The sequence below is a fragment of the Callithrix jacchus genome, chromosome 10 (assembly GCF_049354715.1).
Source record: "Callithrix jacchus isolate 240 chromosome 10, calJac240_pri, whole genome shotgun sequence".
Taxonomy (NCBI): domain Eukaryota; kingdom Metazoa; phylum Chordata; class Mammalia; order Primates; family Cebidae; genus Callithrix; species Callithrix jacchus.
The window spans coordinates 53,446,149-53,468,489 of record NC_133511.1 but is presented as its reverse complement, the minus strand read 5'-3'; the positions used below and the strand labels follow the sequence as shown (position 1 = coordinate 53,468,489).

At 42.1% G+C, this 22,341-nt stretch overlaps 1 protein-coding gene and 1 pseudogene across 6 annotated transcripts; one reads left to right on the top strand and one right to left on the bottom strand.

The window, feature by feature from the left end:
* Nucleotides 1-565: 565 nt before the first annotated feature.
* LOC128929117 (histone-lysine N-methyltransferase SETMAR-like) lies at nucleotides 566-2,996 on the bottom strand (annotated as a pseudogene).
* PRSS23 (serine protease 23) lies at nucleotides 2,875-21,044 on the top strand. Of its 6 annotated transcripts, XM_078339992.1 has the most exons (4): nucleotides 12,105-12,214; nucleotides 16,505-16,552; nucleotides 17,550-17,592; nucleotides 19,484-21,044. In XM_078339992.1, the coding sequence occupies exon 4, from the start codon at nucleotides 19,497-19,499 to the stop codon at nucleotides 20,649-20,651; it is 1,155 nt and encodes a 384-aa protein (XP_078196118.1). In that variant the 5' UTR covers nucleotides 12,105-12,214; nucleotides 16,505-16,552; nucleotides 17,550-17,592; nucleotides 19,484-19,496; the 3' UTR covers nucleotides 20,652-21,044. The 6 variants fall into 6 exon arrangements, with proteins under 6 accessions (XP_035121189.1, XP_078196118.1, XP_078196117.1 ...); XM_078339991.1 differs by lacking the exon at nucleotides 16,505-16,552; XM_054241847.2 differs by lacking the exon at nucleotides 17,550-17,592.
* The last annotated feature ends 1,297 nt before the right edge of the window (nucleotides 21,045-22,341 follow it).

Genomic DNA, 22,341 nt, shown 5'->3' with positions numbered 1-22,341 from the left:
TATTTCTTCCTCCACCTTGTCACAAGCCTGAGGGCTGAGCCAATACAGAAGAGGGGGCAAAAAGAGAAGCAGAGAGGGACCCTTGAGTGCCCCTCACCTGCAGCCACCCTGACCTTGATATGTGTGGTTATTCATTTCCTTATTATTGTTTAAGCTAGAGTGAATTGAGGTTTTTCCATTACTTGCATCTAAAAGTTTCTTAACAGAAAAAACATGGGAAACTTAATGATATAAGAATTTGGGATAGTGAGTCCTGGATTTTCATCTTCTCTCCAACACTCTGAACAGAGAATGTTACTAAACTGTTTGGAGCCTCAGGTTCTTGCCAGTTAAAAGAGGGATTCAAGTTACTACTGCTCATGGTTATCTGGTCAAATGCAATAAGGAATGGAAAGTATCTGGCACATAATCAATTATAAAGGATCATTAATATTAAGATGGACTCCAACTATAGCAATGTCATAAGTACTTTTTTTAAAAGTGCAAAAGTAATCTGGTGCAAAAGTATTTGCGGTTTGGGACTGTGAATTTTAAATCATTATAACTAAGCTCAAACACACCTTTATTAATCAAAATAGGAACCATTACAATCAACACATTTTTGCCAACATTGCTTCTATTAACATGATTCAAGAAGTAAGAAGTTTGTTTATTCCTGTAGTGTAAAAATCCATGCTTCAGGATTCAACGAACTCTTGGAAAGCATTTTCTAAATCCTGCTGGTTGAGGAAGCATTTTCCCTGCAAAATGTTGTCCAGATGCTTGAAGAAGCTGTAGTCGGTTGGTGAGAGGTCAGGTGAATATCACGGATGAGGCAATTGTAGCCCGTTTTGTTCAATTTTTGAAGCATTGGTTGTGCAACGTGCAGTCAGGCGTTGTTGTGGAGGAGAACTGAGCCCTTTCTGTTGACCAGTGCGGCTGCAGGTGTTTCAGTTTTTGGCATATCTCATCAATTTGTGGAGCTTACTTCTCAAATATAATGGTTTTGCCGGAATTCAGAAAGCTGTAGTGGAACAGACAGGCAGCAGACCACCAAATAGTGACCATGACCTTTTTATGGTGCAAGTTTGGCTTTGGGAAGTGCTTTGAAGCTGCTTCTAGTTCCAACCACTGAGCTGGTGGTCCCCGATTGTCATATGATATCCACTTTTGTTGCATGTCACAATCTGGTCAAGAAATGGTTCATTGCTGCATAGAATAAGACATGATGCTTCAAAATGACTTTTTTTTTTTTTGCTCAGCTCATGAGGCACACATGAGTGGATACTTAATGAGATGTTTTCCACCTTTCCAATTTGTTTCAAATGCCAAACAACCACAGAACAGTAGATTTTGAGTTCTTCAGCAACTTCTCCTGTCATTGTAAGAGGTTCAGCTTCAATAATTGCTCTCAACTGGTTGTTGTCAACTTCCAATGGCCCGCCACTATGCTCCTCATCTTCAAGGCTCTCCTCTCCTTTGCAAAACTTCTTGAACCACCACAACACTGTACCTTCGTTAGCAGTTTTTGAGCCAAATGTGTTGTTGATGTTGCAAATTGTCTCTGCTGCTTTACGACCCATTTTGAACTTGAATAAGAAAATTGCTCAATTTTGCTGTTTGTCTCACATCATTTTTATAGTCTAAAGTAAATATAAAATAACAGCAAGTAGTCAGTCAGCAAAAAAGAAAAATGAAGTGAGCAATGTGCATTAAAATGATACATAAGATTACATTTAAGAATGTATTCCAATATACAAATGAATTTTAAAAATGCAAAAACTGCAGTAACTTTTGCACCAACCTATACTATTTAAAACTATAACTACACAAAACCATTTTATTAGCTAACTCATCCTTTCTTCTCTTGTCAGGTAAGGATCAGAATAAACGCAAAGGTTAATAGCCATCATGCTTAAATCAAGAATACCCAACCTCTGAGTGAACTTCATTTCCCTGAAGCTTGGAGATCACTGGGCGGGGTTGGGCAGAGGATGAAAGAGCTGATAATAAAATTACAGATTGTAGTTGGGGTTGGGGGACTGCTACCAAGACTGGAATTTGCCTTGAAGTCAGCAATCAACCCTTCAAAGCTATGCTAACAAATCAAAGGCTTCTCATTTATTTGTTTTTAATTTTCCTGCAGGAAAATTTTTCCTGCAGGAAGGTTTTTAAGGATTTAAGAGTTCAATTTTACTGCACTGAGAAAGAGAAGGAGAGAGATTGCCACCTCTTATCTAGAAAGAGCAAATAGCTTGAATAACCTCATTTTCTAATATGCTATTTATACAACTGTGAGGTCATGATTATTTAAGTAGTTTAGACTTCCTGGTTCTTCCTGGATTGCAGCCAAGTGAATTTTTCATTTTTATATTAAAAGGAAAATTGTCATATCATCTTGGAGTGTCACATTGCTGGCAAGAGCCCATTTTATTGGCAGTATAATCCTCAAACAATTGTATTACCTGTCACCCTGCTGTTTGATGGAGTGGACCCACTTCTTGTCTGGAGAGTCTGTCCTCATCCTAACTGCACACAATTACCCAAATAGCAGCTCTGCCAGCCTTGAGTAAAGATAACAAATATCTGTGTGCTCCAGGAAAAGCCAGTGGACTCAAGATTGGCCCATTAAGAGCATGTGAGGCTTGTGGGAATAGGGACATCAGAGCCACTTATTAACAGTTTGAGTTTATGCCTTGATTTCCTAGGGGCAGGGACGATAATATGAGCAACTACTTACAGATCCCACAGGATCTAGGGTCTAACTTCTTCCCACTAATTTTAGTCTGCCGGAAACCTGGATAAAAAAGTCACCCCTCCTTGAGAAGTCCCTACCTGCAGCTGCTGGTGTCAGTACTGGAATCTTGTCCCAGCGTGACCTTCATTGCCTCTGTCAGTGTGACAGGTTCCACAGAGCTGTCACCCTGCAAACTCACCCTTCCTCCAGGAGCACAGACACAGAGCTGCAGTGGAGGGTACCCGTGTGACCTCCCTGTCTGACACAGATTTGCCTTCATGTGGTAAGTCCCACCTCACTCCCTTAGCTCCCAGAAAAGGGCTTTCTTAAACCAGCACAGCCCTGGAAGGGCCTTTCTTGGGTCAAGTGGGAGAATCAGCCCTTATGGCATTCTGCAGGGCTTTGAAGTGAAAAGAACACGGATGATTATTCTTGTGGTTTCCCTAATCTGTGTGCTGAGGGCAGAAGGAGCCAGGTGATCCTGTGTTTGAAAAGAAAACAGGTTACTCTTCTGAAAGAAGAGGAAGCAATTTGCTTCTATAGGTATAAATCCTCCCACTGAACCTCTGGGCCAACTACCTCTAGCTGGCTTTCCAATGTGACAAATTGCTGCCATTTCCAGTGATGGCTGTGTGGTGCTCTTCACAAGCTCACTTGTTTTCAGCAGCCCTCACCTCCACAAAGAGACAAAGGGAAACAAACATAGAGGCCCAGGCTGTAGGGAAGAAGTGCCAGAACAATCTGCTGAAAGTTAAAAATAAGTCAGCTCATTACTTTTTGTTTTCAAGGTCAGATTGACTGCAGATTACAGTCAAAACAGCCAAACTAGCCTCCTTGTGACCTCTGTTCAAAATGGCTCCCCATGGTATACCTGATGGCACCCATTCATGGCCCTGCTCCTCCTGGGGCCTGTGCTGCATGCATAAGAGCTGTAAAATGAGCAATGCATGACATCTCCCTCAATCAGCTTTTATACCAGTAGCTATTCATAGCATCGTTATAATGAGTAGCTAAAATAATTTGAGAATCAGGCTCTGTGCAATATGTTAATATTTGGATGCATTTTATAATGTAATTCCTATAATCTCCTTACAGACATGTGAGGAGGTACTGGTCACTACCCCTGTTTTGGTGTATGCAGACTTTCCCAGTGTGCTGGTTATTTTCTGTCTGCCTCCCTTCCATGAGTTCTCCACCCTTCACTACTCTGCACTGTGCCCAGAAGTCTGGTCCATACAGATTGCACAAGCCGGACTCCCTTGTGAGCTGACTTTGGTAGGCATCAGGAGATCAAAGTAGGAAGAGAAGTGGTCAGGGTGCTTCTTTCTACTCCCTCTGTCTTTGGAGAGCCATTTCTTGCAGGACCTGCAACTCTCCGTGGACTACTCTGCAATTGCAAGCCAGCTTCCCTCCAAGGTGCTTGTGCTTGCTGGGTTCTGGGACAGTATTTCCTCCTTTCTGCCTCCTGCCTGGAGGAGTGATGGCTTCCCACTGTTGCTAGACCCTGGATGCCTCTCTGGCTTGTTTGTTCCCTTTGTCCTGTCTTTACCTCCATAAGTAGCCACTTCATTGAAGTATCTTCATTTGAACTAATCTAGGGTGAATTGTGCTTTTGCCAAGACCCTGAAAAATACCCCCAGCCAAAAGAGGTGCAGGCCAGAGATGCAAACTCATAGTATTCAACAGTAGGGGAGAGAAACATAAACTCAAAATAAAACAAATAAAATTACAAGAGCCACGAGAAAGTTGTAGAAAGTGTTACGGGAAATCAAAAGCAAAAAAAAAGTACTTTGTAGATGTGACATTGTGTTAGGGTTTTGAAAAATGGTAGGATGTAAATGAATGGATATGAAAGAAAGAGTTTCAAATACAAACAAAGACAGCGAGGCAAAAAAAGCACCGACCACATCTTGGGAACAGAAATGGTTGAATTGTAGAAGTGGAGAAAATTTATGGATGATATTTCTCTAACTCCATTTTTTTTTTTAAGACAAGGTCTTACTTTGTCACCCAGGCTGAAGAGCAGTGGTGCAGTCCCAGCTCACTGCAACCTTGATCTCCCAGGCTCAACCCCTCCCCGCACCCAAGTAGCTGGGACTATAAGCACATGCCACTAGGCTTAGCTAATTTTTGTATTTTTTATAGAGATGGGGTTTCACCATGTTGCCCAAGCCGGTCTTGAGCTTTTGAGCTCAAATTGTGTTCTTTGGGAGGCTACTATACTATGAAATATTACTTCTGTATTGAAAACAAAATTCTCTGGTCAAATAAGATTGGGCACCTTTGAGATAAAGGAGCTTAACTAGATTTCTTTATGCAAGACTTCTCAGAGTATTTGAAATGATAATATGCATATTTAACTACCTTTTTTTACAGGCAGTTTATTGACATCTTCGAGATATGTGGAAGGGAATAGAGTCTGGGAAACACATATTGTCCAATGGCATTCTGTAATCCTGCGGGACTCCCTGGTAGAGCAACTCAGAACACCCTGTCAAATTCAGAGCATACTGCAAAGTGTTCTTCAGAAAGCCAGCTGAATGTCACAAATCATGGACAAATGGCACCTAAAGTACTACCATGTAGCCATAGTATGAGTAGTGAAATGTAATTAGCAGGCCACGTGGAAATTGAACTTGTTATCTAACATGACCTGTAAGGAAACGATGGTAAACAGACCTTGAATGGATGTTCATATTTATATTCTGGAGAGTGTGGGAGCCCCAGTGGTAAAATTTCGTGTACACTGTGTCCTGTTCCTAGTGGCTGGCACACCAAATTATTTCCGATCTAATATTTTTAACTGTTTTATTTTATTCATTAGAATTTTTTTCTTAGAATTTGAATTTTATTTATTAATTTATTTAATCATTGATTAAGTTAACTTTAAGCCTTTACAAGGAGCTACATTCTCTGCTAGACTATAGCAGAAAACTATAAAGACTATAAAGAAAAACAAGACAGATTTCCTACTCATAAGAAGCTCTGGACTGTTTGAGTTTCAACATGTAAATACATATAATTGCAACATGAGATACAATTTAATACAACTCTCTGAAAAACATAAATTAAACTTACAAATCTAGCCCTGAAGGGTTTGGAAGCCTTCAGAGAACAGCTGATATTTGAGCTTAAAGGATGAATAGAATCTTCTAAAAAGAAAAGGAGAAACCTCATAAAAGACCCAAATTCAAATATCCAGACCCCACATTGAGCCACATGGAAGCTTACTCCTTATAAAAGAGTAAAGAGAGAACCCAACATTTTTGGATAAATATAAACATAAATTGAAAACAAAAGAATTTTCCATAAAATATTTTTAAAGTTATAAAGATTTCAGAGAACATTTTCCAATATAAAATCTTCATTTTCTCTTTTGTTCTTGATGATAAGATCCAGTATGCAAGTTAGAGTATATCAGAGAAGCCCCATGCTGGTCACTGGAGACTTTTCAAATTTGACCAGAGAAAATGAGAAATACATAGTTATTCCAAAATGTTTCTAATGTTTCAGTTTACAGTAGTGCCCAGAGTATACAGGAAATTGCAAGTACTCAAGTCTATTTTTCTTTATGATAATTTTAGATCACCATTTCTAAGTAGGATTAAAGCTTCTCCTCACTGTGCAGCGTCTTTTTCTACCATATGTACCAATACGACAATTTAACCCTACAACGATTTTATATGTTGAGCTTTTATATATTACACCTTCACATATTTACACTCAGAGTGCCTGACCACCTATGTTTCCAAAGACTTAAAATGGGTAATCTATACTTAACAAAAATAGAAATTTTTAGAAAGTTTTGAATGTAATACAAATGTATTTGTTTTCTTGTATTAAGTGCTGTCGAGATTTTTGAGTGGTTTATCTTGTTAGATTTGTTTTTTATTACAGAAATTTTACTATGGGTTTTTTTTTAACCGCAAAAAAATTTAAATCCAACATTTATAAGAAAAAATGTGGTTTTTCCCTTAAAACACTGATAAATATATAAACTTTATAATAATCATGGTTCAATAGATAATTGTTAAATGAATGAACTGATGGTGCCATAGAGGAGATTGGAGGAGGAGACAAAAAATACAACCATGGCTCTCATTTGAGTCTATAATTCTTCTTAAATTCAATATTAAAACTCTCTTGCCTGTAGACCAGACTGAAGACAACAAGATTTGGGAGTGTCAAACAGGAGTCCTGGGATAAATTTTTCTTATAAAGTCGGGATTAAATTTGTTAGCATTGATAATATAACAGTTTGATTTATTCATTTATTTATTCATTCAGCAATTTTCTATAACATTTACTGAGCACTCACAGTAGTAATAGTAGTAGCAGTGATAGTAATGATAATAATAATACATAATGCCAGTTAGAATTTACTTTGTGCTGAGCTCAGTGCTATGGGTTTTTTACTGATTATCTCACTCAATCTTTACAACCCTACATCAGTCCCACTGTACATATGAGAAAAGTGAGGCCTAGAAGGTCATGTAGCTTGCCCACATTCAGCCAACAAATAAATGAATTCCAAGTTGATTCCAAGTCAGTCTGACCACAGAATTTTACATCCTTCGCTACTCTGGGATCCATGGTAGGCAACATGGGTGCCCAAGAATGTAAAAATGATGTGGATTATCTTCCCACAAGGATTACTATGTCATAAGTTCAAAGACTTTAACAGCAGGTTATCTAGGCTCTCTAATGAGAGACGAAAAATCAAGGCCAATGAGTGTGGTGATTTACCCAAGGTCACACAGCACCTCTATGGTTAAGACACATTTAGAATGCTCCACCTTGTGTTGACTATCATTCCAATTCTCTTTTCACTCACTACACAGAGCCGAAAACCCCCACTATCTGAGTAAACGACAAGATCCACATAACACTTCGTTATTATCATCAAAGAAATATGAAACCATATGGAAATGATTTCAAAATACGCCCATTTATCTCCTTAGAAATAATCCTTTTTGATAACTTTCAAACTGACTTAAATTGTTGAAGCTACAAATGGATCTTGGTCTCATGAAAAATAAGCACTAAAATTGAGTTGAGTTGTTGAGTTTAGAGTTGGTGCTGGGACACCTTCCTGCCACCCTGAGCTTGCAAGTACCATTCAGTCCCATCTTGTTTCCTGATTTGAGGTCATTTAACAGGTCATTAGTGAGTTATTGCATAACTGGAACAAAAGCAATACAGAATCAATAGGATACTCAGAGCTAGAGTGACATCAGAAACTGATGCAACCTCTGTATTGTCAGCATGGAAAAAGGCAAGTCTGGGAAGCAATATAACACAACGGAATCCAGCAAAGGAATGGGGCAGACTGGGGAGAGGTTACAGCCATGATCCTTAGTACTGTTGTATGGCACTGTTTTAAAACTTTGAACCTCAGAATCCTCATCTGCAGAATAAAGAAAATCATAGCTTCTCTATTTGTCTTAAAGATTACACATAATAAAATACATTCCACAGTACCTGGCATATAGTATACATTCATTAAGCATAGCTACAATTACAATTTAGTCATAGTTCTGCTCCCTTAATTTTTGCATTGATTTTCTCATCTATACAGAGGATATTTGCCTATTTGTCTGTTACAAAGTAGGTTTGTAAACACAGCAAGATAATTTCCAGATCTTTATGCTTCAAGCCTGTCAGCATCTACCAGAGTGGAAATTAACTATTCCCTCTTCCATGCTCTCTAACTCATGCCTGTATGAGCCTTTATCTTGCTTTCTCCTATATTTGATTTTGTTTATGTCTGTTGCATAAAATCCTTGAGGTAAAGGATATTTGCTTTCTCTACCCCACAGCCCAAATAACCTTATACAGAGTGAATGATCAGAAAATGTGTGGGCTTTGCCCTGAATGAATTTTTGACAAGTAGATTGCTATGCATTTAAAAAGTATTTGGGAATTACAATTACAGAGTTGAGTTGAACTGAGTTCTTAAGAAGCAGTGAGGATTTCAGGTTTAAGTTTGTTTGTTTTTTTCCCCGGGGGAGGAAAATGGGACAAGTGCAAAAAGAAAAGCAAACCTCTAGGCTTAGCCTGAAGACATCTGCTGTTTACATCAGCCATTTGTCTCAGAGGTCAAAATACAGATCTATCGTTGTCCTTATGGCAATCATGATGACAATCTAACAGCCAGGTAGTAGCCTCTCAATTTTACTCTTGGAAGCTCCAGGGAACAGCAAAAGCGGTGGTGCATGTTGAAGCCCTGAGCCCCCTGGGACATCTGCAGTTAGAGTCCTCCCTATTAGCTCTTTAGATAGTGAGCAGTACTCCCTGAGACCAGCTAAAGGACCATTGTGCTCTTGGACCCTTCTGTGCCTCAGTTTTTCTCTCTGAATAATGGGAATAATTATCTTGTTCTCCATTACTCTACCTTGAAACATTGCAACTACTAGGAAAAAATGAGCAATGAATGTCAAAGCTGGTTGAGGTGGCACTGGAGGACTGTGCTCTGAAGCAGAGCTACACATGATAAATATAACAATAGCTAATATTCACTAAGGGCTTGTTCCATGTAAGACATTGTCCCTAAGCACACTATGTATATTCATTCAATTCTTAGAAGAACTCTGTGAGATAGTCCTAGTTTTCCTCAGAGGAGGAATCTGAGGTACAGAAAGGTTCAGCAAAAAGCCACACAACTAGTAAGTGTCAGACCCTGGATTGGGTTGGTACCCTATAGTCAGATGCCACTGGCCACTCTTAATTATGTTGCTGTATGGTCCTCCTATAGCCATCTCTTTAATTTTGTGCCTAGTGCAATGTTTTCCAGGTAATAGCTGCCCAATATATATTTGCTGGATTGAAGTAAATCTAATACAACTTAAGCATGATTGATAAATCTCTCCCTTCTTCCCCTCCTTCCAGCTCCACCACCAGTTCCTCTATTAAGATACTTACCTTTTAATGGTGTTTCTTCAATTGGGAGCTACAGATCATTAGAAATCTTCAATTTAATTAAAAATTTTTATAACAAAAGATAAATCTAAACACATTCTGGATCACTGGGATGACCATCTCATACCAAGTACTGCCTCTTGATTGCAGCACCTGTGTGTACTAGTCTTTGGCAGCAAGTTACCACTTCACTTGCTATGCTAATAAGAAAGAAACAGCACAGAGTTAATACCTAAATAATGTATTAGAGTCAATAGAAAGCCATTGCAATGACATTGCACAGATGACACATTGCAATGACATATGGTGTGTGCAAAGGAGATGTGGTAGATGCAACGAAGGAAAGAAGTGAGATAATGAAGTCTGCATAGGGCACCTCATGCATCATGAGAGTGGTAGAGCCACAGAGAAGTCAAAGCCACTCCTCAGCCGTCAGTACATACGACACTGGTAGTAGTCCAGGAAATGTTACTAAATTCAATTTTATTATTCTGGAAGAAAATTTGTATAAGTCTGTTTTGGTTTTATTTGCAAGTTGTTCAAAAGCTGTAACATAGTTTATGTATGGGTGTGTGTGTGTGTGTGTTTGGAGACAGGGTCCTCCTCTGTTACCCAGGTTGGAGTGCAGTGGTGATCATAGCTCACTGCAACCTCCACCTCCTGAGCTTAAGCCATCCTCCCACCTCAGCCTCCCAAATAGCTGAGACCACAGGCGTGTGCCACCACAACTGGCTAGGTTTTTGTTTTTGTTTTTTTTTGTATTTTTTATAGAGATGGGTTTTTACCATGTTGCCCAGGTCTCAAACTCCTGAGCTCAAGGAGTCTGCCCATTTTGGCTTTCCAAAGTGCTAGGATTACAGGTGTGAGCTACTGAGCCTGGTCTAGATATCTCTCTCTCTCTCTCTCTCTCTCTCTCTCTCTCTCTCTCTCTCTGTGTGTGTGTGTGTGTGTGTGAATGCAACATTTTAAAAGAAAACAATGTAAGCCAAGACTGAAAAGGTCTAAGAAAAATTTGCCCTTAAAATGGTAGAAAATATCAGTTTCCCTTATATTTAAGAAACGCCAGGCCAGGAGCAGTGGTTCACGCCTGTAACCCTTGCTGACAAGGGAGGATGCAAGCCTGCAGCAAGCTATGATCCTGCTACTGCACTCCAGAAAGAGCTACAGAGGTAGACCGTCTCCAAAAGAAAAGAACAGACCGCATAATAATGTGTTCAGTGCTTTCTCATTTAAAAGTAATTGCAAACACCAACGCATTAAACATGTCATTAACACTTCGGTGTGAAATAGTACTTTAAACCCTCCCTTTCTGACAGCAGGCTTTGATAGGAGAAAGGAAAGCTAAGTAGCTTGATAGAAAGTGTGGCCTCAGTGCAAAAACTTGTCCTACCATTCAGTAGGTGTGTGACTTTGGGCAAGTCATTAAACCTCTCCAAACCTCCTGTTCCTTATAAAATTAGTGTAATAACTGCACCTTCTCCACCACATGGCCTATATGTAAAACTAGTTCACAGAAAACTCTCAATACATGGTAATCTATATTAAATACGAATGTATTTGGGAGACAATAAGAAGGCTCTAACACTAGAACCTTAAACCGCAAGGTCTCCAGCCTGTTTAGGAAAGGAATCCCCACACATCCCCCGTCCTGGCCCCCAAGCACCACCACCAAGATAACGGACCACTGGAGTGACTCAGGGAAGCAGGCCCACTGGGCGAGCAGGTGGCTCCACCAGCTGGTGCCCCGATGAAGAACTGAGGCCAGTGGGCTCGCCAGCCAACCTGCCGCTCAGAAGTTGTCAAGCCCCTGCGGTGTTTTGGGCCCCATGCAGCGCACTGGGTACTGTAAGGGAATGCAAAGCATTGGTAGCCCTGCCACGGGAACACAGGTTTCTGTTGTTTGGGGACACCAGAGAAACTAGGAGTTGGGTCACATCTTAAGGCACTCAAAGTATACGTGGGAGTGGGGAGCGCACAGGTTCTGAGCCAATGCTTCAGATTTGCCCAGGGCTCCCCATGCACCAGGTGTGGCCCGCATCCCTAGTTTTAGGCTGTTGGGAAATGGGTCGCCTTTTGGGGGGACCTGGTCTTTTTGCGAGCTGGCAGCGCGCGAAGGCCGTTGGCTCGCTCAGGAGGCCGCGGGATGCGCGCTGTTCAAGAGGCGACGCCGCCCGCGTCCCCGGCAGGATAGTCCTCCTGAGCCTGCGCTGCCCGGCGCCGAAAGGCCTAGACTAGCGAGTGCTGCCGCGCCACCGGGGCCCACCTGCGCGGGGCTGCTCGGCCTCAGGCTCTCTGGGCTGCCCTCCCCTGCTCCGTCCGCAGGCGGGCGGCGACGGGAGGGGGCGCGGGCTGTGTGCGGTGGGGCGGGCGGCGGCCGCGCGGCTTCCCCGAGGCAAGAGGCGGGGCGGGCGGGCCTCGTGTGGCGCAGGGGGCGGACCCGCCAGCTGCCTGCGCCGCTCGCGGCTCGCTCGCACTCGGCGGTGCGGCGGGGCAGGCATGGGAGCCGCGCGCGCCCTCCCGGCGCCCACACCTGTCTGAGCGGCGCAGCCAGCCGCGGCCCGGGCGGGCTGCTCGGTGCGGGTGAGTGCGGGCACCGACTGGGGCGACCGTCTGAGCGCGGGAGAGGCGAGGCGCCGGGAGGAGCGGGACAAAGGGCCGGTGTGCGCGGGGTGGGGTAACTGCGGGCTGCTAGAGGCGCAGGAGACCTGGCCCGGGCCGCCGTCGGGGTTCCAGGGCCAGGACTGGGGGCCCGAGGGAGCTCTGGGGAGACTCGGGGGATGCAGGGCATTTGGATTCATGCAGTGTCACCCATGAAACGGATGCGGAAAGAAGGTTTTGAGACTGCTGTCTTGGGTGCAGGATGTTGGTTGGGAAGTGAAGAGAGAGAGCCGGCTCTGGGCAAGCTGTCCTTCGGCAGGGGCGATGGCTACACCCCCGCGCAGCCCACACCCGCCACCACCACTACTTCTTTTCCTTGAGTTTTGCACATACCCGATTCCATCAAGTTCTGAACATTAATTTTTAACCCTGGGCACGTGATTGTGAACACACCTAAGCAAGCAAGAAAAGTGCAGCAAATACAGGCTGGGAAATAGAATCTTTTCTCTGTAGTCTTAGTGGATGCCCGTGCGTTCCAGGGGTGCTAACTGTAGACACTACAGTCTAAACAATAGTTGTTGGAAGCAAATAGTTCTGCCTGTAGGCATTCACGACAAGTTAACTTATAAATAAAAGTTTTAAAGTTTTAAAAGGAGCGGCAGAAGACTTGTTCAAATGAAGGAACACCATCACCCCCCTCCAGAATACAAATTAGGTTTGCTTTTCACCACCTCAGAAAAAGCAGCTGATAAAAATTCTGTTTGTTTTACTGCGCACTGAGCGACACCAATAAGAATTCAGAAACGGCCGTGGCTGGTGCAAACTCTCGGTGGTTCAGTGTAGGGCTTGCTTCTCTCAGCTCCTGAAACTAAACTTGAGGGCTCCCTGTGCCCTCCTTAGGAACAGATAGGCCAATTCCAGAATCCTCTTCACATGGCCATGTGAGAAAGAATTGAATTTATAGATGAAGTCATCTGTGACCAGAAGCCCTATGTCAAAGTAGTATCAGGATATTTATTACACATTGTTTCAAGATCCTACTTGGGCATGAGAGCATTTGCAACAGGTTTAGAACCGTGTCTTCCATGAAGTCTGTGAGGAGTGGAATGGAGGCGAAGTGGGGAGAAGGTACTTAGAAAATGCCCCCAGGGGGCCGGGCGCGGTGGCTCAAGCCTGTAATCCCAGCACTTTGGGAGGCCGAGGCGGGTGGATCACGAGGTCAAGAGATCGAGACCATCCTGGTCAGCATGGTGAAACCCCGTCTCTACTACAAATACAAAAAATTAGCTGAGCATGGTGGCGCGTGCCTGTAGTCCCAGCTACTCGGGAGGCTGAGGCAGGAGAATTGCCTGAATCCAGGAGGCGGAGGTTGCGGTGAGCTGAGATCGCGCCATTGCACTCCAGCCTGGGTAACAAGAGCGAAACTCCGTCTCAAAAAAAAAAAGAAAAAAGAAGAAGAAAATGCCCCCAGAAGCCACTGTATTTATTTGTGAAAGTGTTTATGATCATGTGCACACCATCTGCGTATGAAAAGGTTGTTTCACTTGCAGTTTTCCTAGTTAAATAAAGTCAAGAGGTAACTTGTACTTTCCTGTGCTTGAACTGGGAAGTAAGCCTTTTTCCAAGGTACCTAATGTGGATCTTATTTTTGTAACACTGATGACTTATTCAGGTGGATGGTGAATATGGATGCATTTTCTGGTTGTAGCATAAGTGTCCATTAATGTGATGTGTCAAAACATTTTTGTCCCCAGTCTGCAGTGGTTAATAGTCTCAGGTTCTCCCACATATCTCTTCTCTTAGATCCCTTAGGATTTCATCCACCAGGCATTATTCATGCATGACTCCCACAGACTCCAGGGAATTTGTTTCTCATGTTCTCAACATCGACAGTTTTATGCACTCTGTTCTTGTTCTGCTGCCAGGTTGTCCCAGGCTCAACTCAGTTTACCTAAAATCTGATAGAGAAGAAGCTAAAGTTCATTTGACCACAAGATTGTGTTTAGGGTTGCTGGACTTGTAAGTGCCCTGCAGTTTCCTGTACAAGACTATAATTCTTAAACTATTATGTGATTAGGTCTGTTTTGCCTTAACAGGTTCTGTGACTCAGGAAAATAAAAACAAGCCTGACTGCAGAGTATTCACAGAGCTTAGTTCATTTTTAGGCGTTTGCTTTAGGATTAGCATGGTTTCAAAGTTCCGTAGCCCTGACCACTGATTCCATGGAAGACCCTCCTTGGTCATCTTTCCAAATGGTGTCCAAAACCTGTATCTTTGCAAACTTTTTTGCCGTTTCTGTCATTACTGTTTATAGTGGCTGCAGGAATTCACAATGTGTACAATAGAGAATATATGGCCTAAGGATGAGGTTTTCCCTCCCAGCACTTTTTGCTGCAGGAGTTAAATCATTCTCTCAGTCAGTGGCCCTGGTGAGGAGACCTGTGTTGTTGCAGTTTTCAAGGCTAAGGTGCTGAGAAAGAGATAGTAGTCACTGTAGCCAGTCTCCAAAGAGATTGTTGTTTGCATATCTGTTAATCTGCAAAGTCCTGCCACCGAGGGCCTATGTGGTGGCAGCATCCTCAAAAAGTGTAAATATTTTCAGACAGTGGCTCATGTTGAGTGATGGAGGGTGGAATGTGTAACCCATTTATGAATCAGATACCCAAAGCCAAAAAAGGAATACAGTTTATGTATTACTAAGCATGGTGAAAAAATATTTTCTTACCTTTATTTTCCATTCTTCCCCTTCCAGTTAGGTGAAATGATACATGGAAATAGTTGGAAATCTTAACAGATAATTTATGTATATGAGGAATCTTTATGCAGCAAAAGCTTATTCCTAAACATTGTAGACCTAAATTTTCTTCATCCAGACTTAGGTAAAATGAGGATAAAATTTGAAAACCTTCATTCCTTTTTTAAGGGGTGAGTCTTCCAGGCAGCTCCACAAGGATAAGGTGATTTATTTATGAAGGTGAGAGAGAATTTAAAATTATGTAACTCATGAGTTACTTTTCCAGCTGTGAGATTATTAATGTTTTCGTTACATCTGTGTATACCTTAGATGAGTGTTTATGTTTAAATAAACAAGTATAGCACAGGCTTACCCCGGGTTTATAAAAATGGGAACAATAATTATTTGTCTCCTGAGAAATTACTCCATTATCATGTGAGTTGAGAAGTTAATGTGAAGCCACCAACCTAATTTTAAAGCATCACAGTTGTGCGTCATTGGTTGTGTCATTAATGAGGATGAGTTGGGACAGACTGCGAATGCCTTGGGAAAGACCATTAATGGACAGAAGGGTTGTTTCCCCTCAGGCTTTTCTTTGGGGCCTGTCCTAAGAACATGCACACCCAGCCATCCCTCCACTCAGTTCTTGAAAGCTGCCCTCTGCTGGAGTCACAATTTGTACAACAGAGAATGTATGACCTAAGGATTAGGTTTTCCCTCCCAGCATTTGTTTGCTATAGAAGTTAAATCATTCTCCAAACATGGCCCTCTTGCAGACTGATCAAGGAACTCTTGTCTGCCAGATAGGTGAGAGATTAGTGTGATACATTTTCCTTTTTCTTTCCCCCCCCCTCTTCCTCCAGCCTCCATAATTCCATGAATCAATGCTCATGAGAAGTAAATGACAGCACAGACACTGTAGTCAGCATCATCCCTGACCTGGACTTCTGTAATACTGGAAAATTATAAAATTAGGGAATCCTGGACTTGTAAAGACCAGAGCTGAAAAGACCAGCCAAAGAGATCATCTGGTTGAGGTTGCTATTCAGAAGAGTTTCTGAACCACCCTAAATATACATTTGGTAAAGGAGTAAACAACTTAAGAAGCTTGTAGTTTTAATATAGATATCAGTTTAAACCTATTTAAGGGCTTGAGAACCTACAGCTGTATCTTCTAATTTCTGATTAGATATTTAAAAAAATACCTAAGCATAATCAGTTTGAAATAATTTGATGGGCATTCGTTCCTGAAAGTCTGCATTCGTTTCTAAATCTGAATTAAAGAGTTTTTTAATGCAATTTTATAACTCTTAGGGTTACATAGAAGCTTTAAGCAAGATATATTATGCTGTCAGAACAAAGTCTTATCACACAAGTTAGTAAATAGGGTTTAATAATATAGAGAACTTGGAAGCAGAGTTGCAAACTAATAGAAATTATAACTTTTTAAGTCTCTGTAAAGTTTATTCTTCAAAGTTAAAGCTTCACCCTGTCCTGTTGGGTTAGCAGTTTGTTTTATTTTGTCTTTTTTCTTATAGATGGCTGGATTCTCCTTCACTCCTGGCTAAATGAACAGAATTTAAGTTGTAAGAACTCTGAATTAGTAATATTCTATCATATAGTAGACTCTTTAGCATTCTCTAACAGGATTCTGTGATTCATAACTGATCTCAAAGGTTATTAAGACATAATCATTCATCATTTTGCCAAAGAATACATTTGGTCCTGTATATTGAGAGGTGGGAGTGAGACTGTGGCTGATGAAAGAAGATATTGTAACTGCCATGTTCTTCACACACATTGAAAATATTCTCTGTAGCTGATAATAATATATAGTATAATACTACTTCATCTCCTACTCTCTCTCCCCCCAGAATCATATTTTAAAAATGAACACTTGGCAGCTTGGACCTCTGCATTCTGTGTTTTCTTTCTTTAAGATAAGCTGAAGTAAAACTTGGCTTACCATGTCTGCTGCTCAATGTAAGCCACACTAACATTCTCCACATTACTCAAAGGGAGGAGAGGATGGTACCCTGGGGCCCAAGATACAGCCATGTGGGAGATACATGACTCCTCCTAGTCTGTGTCACACTTGGCAGGGATTCTGGTGTAAGTGGGGCATTTAGTCACCTAGACAGTAACTTACATAGAGAAAAGGCTGCTGGAGTCCTAAATAAGCCCAAGGGCTGAGTCCTTGGCCAGTAGGTGGGAGTAATCATGCAGAACCATGCCCCACAGATCTCCTAATGGGTTGTCATCACCACACCCATCCTACTGCCAAGTTCTCCATTGGAGAGTAGGACTCTGCTAGCACTGGTATCCCCTTCCTAGTCCACTTAGAACCTTTAGTCTTGGCAGTACTCCCGACAAGCACATGCAAACACGTGCATGCACATATGCAAGCACCTCATGATTTCGAGAATTTAAAGAAATAAATGTATTTCCTTCCTACAAAAGGGAGCTGGGACCCTTCCTATTTGGAAAGATGGAGACAAGTAGAGTTTCAAGGCATCAGGGAGTCCCAAGGAACTGGCTTTTCCAGGACCTTATTTCTTTTCCTATCCCTATTCTCCCTGACAGAAGTGGAAGCCAAGAGGAAGAGTCAAGCAAAAAGATCCCAGAGGTGGGTGGAACACACATACAGTTTAGAAATGCAGAGTGTGGATATTGGGAATGAGGATGGGCATGCTCAGCTACACTACATCAGATCATTGGGGTTTTCCAGTTTCATGCAAAAGAAAGCAAAAGGCACCCAAAGTTGCCAGTAGATATGTACTCTCAAAGAGGAAAAGGATGAGAATAACAAAACAGTTTCTTCCTGACTCCTGCTGTGTTCCAAGTGCCTCTTGAGACCTATTCCTTCCTTGTCCTTGTTTGTGGATGCTTGATTGTGAATGAATTACCCTACCTGCTGAGTCAGCTTCTATTGAACCAAAAAAGTCAGAGCCCCTGAGAGCCAACTGATGCTTAAACGTTTATGAAAGTACTTTCAGTCTTCTTCATTGTTGTTTTTCTTGTGGGATGATTGATCTGGACATTTGAACATACCTTGGAGTATAATATCCAAACTCCTTCATTTATACACCAAGCCCTTCAGAATCCAGCTCTTGCCTGCTGCTTCCACCACTTCCTGTGCTCCACCCTTGCTGAGCTAAGTGTGATTCCCAAAATGACTCACACAGTTGCATATTGCTGTGCCCTTGCACAGACTCTTGTTCCCCTTCCCTGGGTATTTCCTTCTGTCTTATATTATCAGACTTCTTTTCAAATTCAGCACCCATCTGAAGCATCAGGTGATGTCTGGAAAGTTTCTAGGGCAATTTGTTCATTTAGAGGGTACATTTAAGTTACACAGCTGACTGAATGACCAAAGCATCAAAGCGGGACAGCTCCACAGTGTCACCCTTACTGGGACTCCTATTGCTTCTAAACGATGGGTGCATTTGCCAAATAATACATTTGGTCCTCTATATTGAGTGGTTGGAGTGAGGCTGTGGCATATAATTTCTCAAGTATCACTTCCCCAGCAAGGCCTCTCCTGTTCTTACTCCCCACAACTGGCCTCAAGCCCTTTCTCTGAGCTACCACATCATCCATGCCATTAGCAGTCAGCATGCACCATTCATTCACTTTTCCATTAATACAAGCATCCATTTAACAAATGTTTGTTGAGTGCTAAAATAGGCCCAAATTTAAGGCATTTAGCAGGGAATGCAAATACAAACAACTGAAAAAGTAACCAATGGTAACAGTCATAATGTTATACTGATACAATACTAAAGCTTTAGATATTGACAAAGATCCTGGTAGTGTACAACATAATCCAAGGAATGAGAAATATTTTATTAGAGAGGCCTAGCCACTCTGGAACTCTATAATAGTAAAGGTTGTTGTAAATTCAAAGCAAAAAACAAAAAAAGTCTCATACCTTTCTCAAATGCACCATCATTTAAAAACCGTAGGAGTGGTGGTAATTGTGACACCTTGGAGCTGCCTTTCTTTGATGTCTCAGTCACCCAGTAAGCCATGTAATTTAAATTGATCCTCTGAATGAGCAAGTTGCCCTGAAAATTTTCCAAGTACATGTTACAATGATAATGAGAGAGAAGAAGGAAGGAAAGGCAGGGGCATCAGGAAGATAGAAGAGGAGGTTTCGAATCAAGCACAAAGAGGGCTCAGAATTACATGGAAATTGGGGCTGGTCAGTCGACTGGCCAGGGGACTAATGACTGTGTGCATGCTGCTCTACAGTCTGCCACCGTTTGGGGCATCTTAAACATAGAAGGGAAGGAACACCCCATTTCACTTCAGGCACCCAGCCACAGGAACGTTCCCAAGGTCAAGCCCTTGCATTGTAAGTGAGACGTTATCTAAGGATTCCTCTCCACACCCTGATTCCTGAGGAGGGTTCACAGACTTAGAAACAATGACAGGCCTGCTGCTGGGCTTTGCTGTCTGCAGCAAATGAACGTTCAGCCCTTGCCCTCCTGACCTGCTTGTCTTTGTTTCTGCAGAACAGTGCTCAGCATGGCGGGGATTCCAGGGCTCCTCTTCCTTCTCTTCCTCCTTCTGCTCTGTGCTGTTGGGCAAGTGAGCCCTTACAGTGCCCCCTGGAAACCCACTTGGCCTGCGTACCGCCTCCCTGTCGTCTTGCCCCAGTCTACCCTCAATTTAGCCAAGCCAGACTTTGGAGCGGAAGCCAAATTAGAAGTATCCTCTTCATGTGGACCCCAATGTCGTAAGGGAACTCCACTTCCCACTTACGAAGAGGCCAAGCAGTATCTGTCTTATGAAACGCTCTATGCCAATGGCAGCCGCACGGAGACGCAGGTGGGCATCTACATCCTCAGCAGTAGTGGAGGTGGGGCCCAGCACCGAGACTCAGGGTCTTCAGGAAAGTCTCGGAGGAAGCGGCAGATTTATGGCTATGACAGCAGATTCAGCATTTTTGGGAAGGACTTCCTGCTGAACTACCCTTTCTCAACCTCAGTGAAGTTATCCACAGGCTGCACCGGCACCCTGGTGGCGGAGAAGCATGTCCTCACAGCTGCCCACTGCATACATGATGGAAAAACCTATGTGAAAGGAACCCAGAAGCTTCGAGTGGGCTTCCTGAAGCCCAAGTTTAAAGACGGTGGTCGAGGGGCCAACGACTCCACTTCAGCCATGCCTGAGAAGATGAAATTTCAGTGGATCCGGGTGAAACGCACCCATGTGCCCAAGGGCTGGATCAAGGGCAATGCCAATGACATTGGCATGGATTATGACTATGCCCTCCTGGAACTCAAAAAGCCCCACAAGAGAAAATTTATGAAGATTGGGGTGAGCCCTCCAGCTAAGCAGCTACCAGGGGGCAGAATCCACTTCTCTGGTTACGACAATGACCGACCAGGTAATTTGGTGTATCGCTTCTGCGATGTCAAAGATGAGACCTATGACCTGCTCTACCAGCAATGTGATGCCCAGCCAGGGGCCAGCGGGTCAGGGGTCTATGTGAGGATGTGGAAGAGACAGCAGCAGAAATGGGAGCGAAAAATTATTGGCATCTTTTCAGGACACCAGTGGGTGGACATGAATGGCTCCCCACAGGATTTCAATGTAGCTGTCAGAATCACCCCTCTCAAATATGCCCAGATTTGCTATTGGATTAAAGGAAACTACTTGGATTGTAGGGAGGGGTGACACAGCATTCCTTCCTGGCAGCACTTAAGGGTCTTCATGTACTTATTTTAGGAGAGGCTAAATTGTTTTTTGTCATTGGCGTGCACGTGTGTGTGTGTGTGTGTGTGTATGTGTGTGTAATGTGTCATATAATCTACCTAATTTCTTAAGATTGCAAGATGACTGGCTTTATCATTTGAAAACCGGTTTATGTATCATATCATATCGTTTAAGCAGTTTGAAGACCTACTTTCACATAGATTAAAAAAATACTGTATGTTTGGGGCAATGGAGAATATTTGACAATTAAGATTAAGTTAATCCTTCACATTTTTTAAAACTTTGATTTTTATTTCATCTGAACTTATTTCAAAGGTTTAAATTAAATATTTGGCATACAAGAGATATGAATTCTTATATGCGTATATGTGTGTTTTCTTCTGAGATTCATCTTGGTGGTGGTGTTTTGTTTTATTGTTTTGTTTTTTTCAGTGCCTGATCATTAATGCTTCCATATGGTAGTGTTTCCATTTAGGAACTTTGACAACATTTCTTAGGCAGATAGAATATTTTGGATTTGGAGGCATTTGCACAGTAGTGTTTGAACAGTAAAACAATGTGTTGACTATATTGATACACATATTAAACTATACCTTATAGTAAACCAGTATCTCAAGCTACTTTTAGTTCCAAAAATAGTTTTTCTTCCAAAGGCTGTTGCTCTACTTTGTAGGAAGTCTTTGCATATGGCTCTCCCAACCTTAACGTCATACCAGAGTGATCAAGAGTGTTTATCCCAGTCCTGCCATTTAACAGGATTTTACTCACATTTCTGGAACTAACTATTTTTCAGAAGACAATAATCAGGGCTTAATTAGAACAGGCTCTATTTCCTCCCAGCAAACAGTTGTGGTCACATTAAAAACAATCATAGTATTTTACCCCTGGATTATAGCACATCTCATGTTTTATCATTTGGATGGAGTAATTTAAAATGAATTAAATTCCAGAGAACAATGGAAGCATTGGTCGGCAGATGTCACAACAGAATAACCACTTGTTTGGAGCCTGGCACGGTCCTCCAGCCTGATAAAAAAAATTATTCTACATAGTTTTCAGTGTGCTTTCTGGGAGCTATGTACTTCTTCAATTTGGAAACTTTTCTCTCTCAGAGTAAAAATACTTGGAAGTTACTTTAAGAAAAGCAGTGTGGCCTTTTCCCCACTAGCTTTAAAAGGGCCACTTTTTCTGGAATGCTCTAGGTTATAGATAAATAATTAGGTATAATAGTAAAAATGAAAATTGGAAGATTTCAAAATGGATTGGCATCATGATTTCCAATAAAGGCCTTTACAAATGTTTTTATCAATATGATTATCAAATCACAGCATATAAAGAAAAGACTCGGACTTATTATATGTTTTTATTGTATGGCTCTCAGCCTAAGCACTTCTTTCTAAATGTATCAGGGAGAAAAAGCAAATGGACTAGAAGGCGCATGTTTTCTGTGCTTGCATGCCAGGTAAAACTGCATGGTAGCAATTTGTCTCTGAGGATATTCAGACGGAGCACTCTTGCTTAGACATTCTCTGGGGGATCTTTTTGCTTGTCTTTCTTGAGCTTTTTGAAAGGATAATTCTGATAAGGCACTCAAGAAATGTACAACCACAGTGCTTGCTTCAAATCATGTAAGAAATACAATCATAGCAAG

Excerpts from the sequence above, each read along its gene's own strand:
- PRSS23 (XM_035265298.3), top strand. The coding sequence starts at position 19,497 with ATGGCGGGGATTCCAGGGCTCCTCTTCCTTCTCTTCCTCCTTCTGCTC.